This window comes from Gallinula chloropus (assembly GCF_964237585.1).
Source record: "Gallinula chloropus genome assembly, chromosome: 18".
In the NCBI taxonomy this organism is placed as follows: domain Eukaryota; kingdom Metazoa; phylum Chordata; class Aves; order Gruiformes; family Rallidae; genus Gallinula; species Gallinula chloropus.
The window spans coordinates 13,929,724-13,934,395 of NC_140103.1; the positions used below are offsets into that span (position 1 = coordinate 13,929,724).

Here is a 4,672-nt window from a genome sequence, read left to right on the forward strand (position 1 = left end):
CTACATTGAAAAAACTTAAGAAAGGAAGTCCACATGAAACTGCAGTTTTGAAGGTTGAAGTGGACATGAGGATAATGAAATGTCATTCTGAGTGTGTTGCTATGGTGTAAAATGTTATTTGCAAGAAGTGTGGATCAGCTGTTGGCTTTGTGTTTGTGGAAAGAGCTGGTGAGGAGGGAAAGACAGCAGTACAGGCAGAGGCAATGTGGGGTGAGAACAAAGTAGGGAAGGGCATTAGGTGCCTGCAGCCTACAGGGGAACAGGCACAGGCGTGGGGCAGTGTGGCACGGACTGTGGTGCAGATGGCCAAGGGTGCTGGCCAGGCTGAGAGGACCTGATAGAAACAAGGTCTTTTCCCCTTGGCTATGGCTGATGTCCCTGCCAGAGACCTCAGAGAAATACATTATCCTGATGGCCACGGAGCATTGTTGCCTCCTTGCACCCATCCCAGGGTAGAACACCATGTGTCATATCCCTGTCCTTCCCTTGGCCTTACACTGCCCACATCCCATGGAAGAGCTCTGAGACACAGGTGAGGGTCAGGGTCTCCCTGCCCAGGGGCTGGGGGTCAGCACTTGGCATTTCTGCTTCATCAGACCAAGCCAGGGTGTCCTCAGCATCAGAGCTGCCTGCGCTTTGCCTGTGTCCTCATGGCCTCCAGTTGTCTGCTCTAACTAGCCCATGGGGAGGCTTTGTCAGGAATGGCTCCCAGGGGTCTGTTAATGCTCCAAGGTGCTTTGGGCATTGTTCCTGACTTGGACTTCTTGAGAGGTTTCTTCACTCTCCTCTTGGTATCCTGTGGTCTCTGGACTCAGAAGAGAATGTACCATGGGGCTCATAAACATCCAGAAATCCCTTACAAACATGTCTCTCCACATAACTGTCTTTGAAAAAAGTAAGACTTGTTTAACTAATTGGAGAGATTTTATTTGAATGATGAAAATTGCAAAGGAATTTCACAACTCAGGATTTTTTCATAGGAAAAAAAGTTTCTGTCATATCTCAGATCATGGAAGAATGTTTAGCAGCATGCTGCAATGGATGTCGGTCCAGACTGGACTCAGATCTCTAAGGAGATCTGGACAGGCAGGAAAAGCAGCCAACTCTGTCTGGAGAACCTTGCTCTTCCTCAAGCCCAGCAGTTCCCTCACTGGCCTCCTGGCACTCCCAACACTTCTCCTTGCAACATCTGTGCTCACAGGCACAGACAGATTTCTCTGACAACAAACAGCAGTTACACATGACACAGTTTAAAAACAATGAAATCTCTCTCCTCAGCTGCCTGCTACGGCCAAGCAGTGTGTGAAGGGGGTCAGCTTTCAGAGGAGATTCTCTCCAGGAAAGGTGACTTATCAACACAGAGACCTTCTAACAGAACAGTTCATTAGACATCTGAAGCTCAAAGGAGACACTGGAGAGCTGAGCGGCATCTGATAGACGAAAGAGCAAGCTGAGGTGGAATCCTGTGAGGATACATCCATCTACTCTGCTGAAAAGATGTCCTTAGGCATGACCACATCATCAGGAGAGGTGGAAACACCTGAATGATGAGGGAGAAGAAAGAGACAGACTGGGGGTAATGCAGATACAGGAGAAGGTGAGTGTTTCTTCTGCTGCCATGGGTACCAACCCTGGAAATTCCCATTCTGTCACAGTGAGAAAGCATTGCCATTTCAGACAAGTAGTCGAGTGATTCAGCTGATGAAAATGTGCTTGTAAATTATTTAAATATATACATTAAAAAAAAAAGTGGCTATTTTTAGGCAGACCTGAAGGAAAGACAGCACAGCTCATCGTTACGCAGTGTCTCAGTCACACAAGACCAGGAGATACTGCATTAGCAATGGGATGAACATAACCCATGTTATTATACTTTAGGTAAAACAGAAAAAAAAAAACCAAAACCAAAAGAAAACAACTATGAAAACTACTAAATACAGACTGGTCCTAGCATGAGTGACAGGGACAATGATATGCAGAAGAAGATGAGCAGTTTATTGCAGCTTACAAACATCTACTTCTCAGTCTCCACACAGCATCCTTGAGCTCCTGGTTCCTCATGCTGTAGATGAGGGGGTTCACTGCTGGTGGAACCAGCGTGTAAAGACATGCCACTACCAGGTCCAGAAATAGGGAGGAGATGGAGGGGGGCTTCACGTTGGCAAAAACAGCACTGATGAGAAACAGGGAGACCACAGCCAGGTGAGGGAGGCAGGTGGAAAAGGCTTTGTGCCGTCCCTGCTGCGAGGGGATCCTCAGCACAGCCCTGAAGATCTGCACATAGGACACCACAATGAACACAAAACACCCAAAAGCTAAAGAGTCACTGAACATAATGACTCCAGTTTCCCTGAGGTAGGTATCTGAGCAGGAGAGCTTGAGGATCTGGGGGATTTCACAGAAGAACTGGTCCACAGCATTGCCATGGCAGAGGGGAAGGGAAAATGTGTTGGCTGTGTGCAGCAGAGAATTGAGAAACCCACTGCCCCAGGCAGCTGCTGCCATGTGGACACAAGCTCTATTGCCCAGGAGGGTCCCGTAGTGCAGGGGGTGGCAGATGGCAACGTAGCGGTCATAGGCCATGACAGTGAGAAGACAGAACTCTGTTGAGAACAAAAATGTAAAGAAAAAGAGTTGAGCCACACATCCTGTGTAGGAAATGGCCCTGGTGTCCCACATGGAATTGGCCATGGATTTGGGAACAGTGGTGGAGATGCAGCCAAAGTCAAGAACAGAGAGGTTGAGGAGGAAGAAGTACATGGGGGTGTGGAGATGGTGGTCACAGGCTATGGTGATGATGATGAGGCCATTGCCCAGGAGGGCAGTCAGGTAGATGCCCAGGAAGAGGCAGAAGTGCAGGAGCTGCAGCTCCCGTGTGTCTGCAAAGGCCAGGAGGACGAACTGGCTGAAGGAGCTGCTGTTGGACATCTGCTGCCATCAAGTGTGGAGACCTGTCCAAGGAGGAAAAGGCACAGTTAGAAGTCAGGGTACTCGTCTTTGAGAGAAACCTCTTCCAATTCACATTGACTCTGGATTCAGGAAGACTTTTGTCAGGTCCCTTTTAGGAGGTCTGTTTTTTGCTGCTTGAGTGTGCCACTGCATTTCAGTGAGCTTTTCAGCACTGTCACTCCAGTTTCACCCGAGGGCAGAGCAGAGCTTTGGAGCTTTGGTTTTCTCCTGACTGTATCTGAGGAGTGTTTCTTCTGTCAGAACCCCCTGACATTGCTGCTGCAGTGCCAGTGAAACCTTTCCCTGAGCGCAAAGTGGGGAGAGCTGCTCTGTCCATCAGCCCTGGTCTCAGCTGCCCTGTGCTGGGTGCTCTGTGTTGTACCCTGGCTGTAGAAAATAAGTGTCTGCACTGCGCGGGATGTCAGGGAGGTACCAAATCCCCACTGCCAGGGCATTTCTAGGAGCAGCTTCTTCTCCCTCCCTCCCTGTCAATGTCTCCTGCCTGCAGCTGTCCCCTGAGCTGCTTCTCTTTGCCCATGTCACCTCCTGCTCTGTGCTTACAGACCTCATCCAACCTGCCCTGTGCTCAGCTCCGCTCTGCAGACCCCTCCTGGCATCAGGGCACTGCCTCAGGGAGCCTCTGTGTGTGCAAGGCTCAGGACACACTCTGACAAGTTTTAATGACAAATGAGTTTGCACTGCCTTCATCAAAGTTATCAAGAAAAGCTCAGCTCCCTCCTCACACCCAGTGCAGAAGAAAAAAATATGAGTCAAAGTCTCTTTCCCTGAAGTGGAAAATGCATCCTTGGTGTTCTTGAAAAGACCCCGGGTAGTTTCCAGGGATCACCTGGAACTGGGAGCAAACTTGGTCTATGCAGCACATTTTGAGAGCAAAAGGACCCTATGCTCTCCTTCCTTGGGTCACAATTTCCAGCAACATTTACTGTCTTTATCCCTGTGGAAAGCACAGAAACCAGGCTGAGTGCTGACCCTGGCAGCAGCAGAGTCCCCAATCCAGCACACAGGGACCCTGCTTGCAAGGACAACTCTTGGCACCCCTGGGTGCACACACTGCTTCATATCTCTGCAACCATGCAGCTGTCCTGCCCTGTCCCTCTGATGGGGCAGAAGGGCATCCCTTCCAGGCAGCACTTTCTGGTCCTATAGAGAACCTGTCCCCCTGACAGACCCCACACACTGCCCCATGTCCCAGCTTTAGGAGATCCCTCCAGGAACAGAACCTGCATTGCCCTGCACCCACAGACATACCAGGCAGAGTGCTGTGGAGATTTCTCCTCCAGTGAGCTCTCAGCATCCATCAGCTCTCTCAGCCTCACAGGTCTCCCCTCGGTACCTACAGGCAGTGTCCCCAGCCCTGTGTGCTTGGCAGAGGAGCTGCTCCTGGCCAGAGCTGTCTCTTTGCAGCGCTGTAACGTTTCATAAGCTCCCACCATCCCAGGAGCCCAGCCCAGGTCACAGCAGAGGAGAAGGTGAAGGCGTCACACACTCCATCCCTTCTGGGCTCCTTTGAGGTTTCCCTGGAGGTTCAGGGAACCTACTTGGAAAGACACTGAAGTCCTCACTGATGTCCCCTCACTCGTCTGGGGAGTAATCCTTGTGTCCAGCAGAGTCCTTTCTCCTGATCAAACCAGAGCTGGGCAGGAGAATCTCCTTTCCATATCTCCCCATGAGACTGGCTGCCAAACAAATGTCCAGCAGCAGT

At 50.4% G+C, this 4,672-nt stretch overlaps 1 protein-coding gene across 1 annotated transcript; it reads right to left on the reverse strand.

The window, feature by feature from the left end:
* Window positions 1–234: 234 nt before the first annotated feature.
* LOC311198473 (olfactory receptor 14J1-like) lies at window positions 235–2,928 on the reverse strand (the record flags this gene model as incomplete). The annotated part of the gene is made up of 2 exons (XM_084272431.1): window positions 235–249; window positions 2,119–2,928. 2 exons carry the CDS (start codon window positions 2,926–2,928, stop codon window positions 235–237), a joined length of 825 nt encoding a protein of 274 aa, XP_084128557.1.
* Window positions 2,929–4,672: the final 1,744 nt, after the last annotated feature.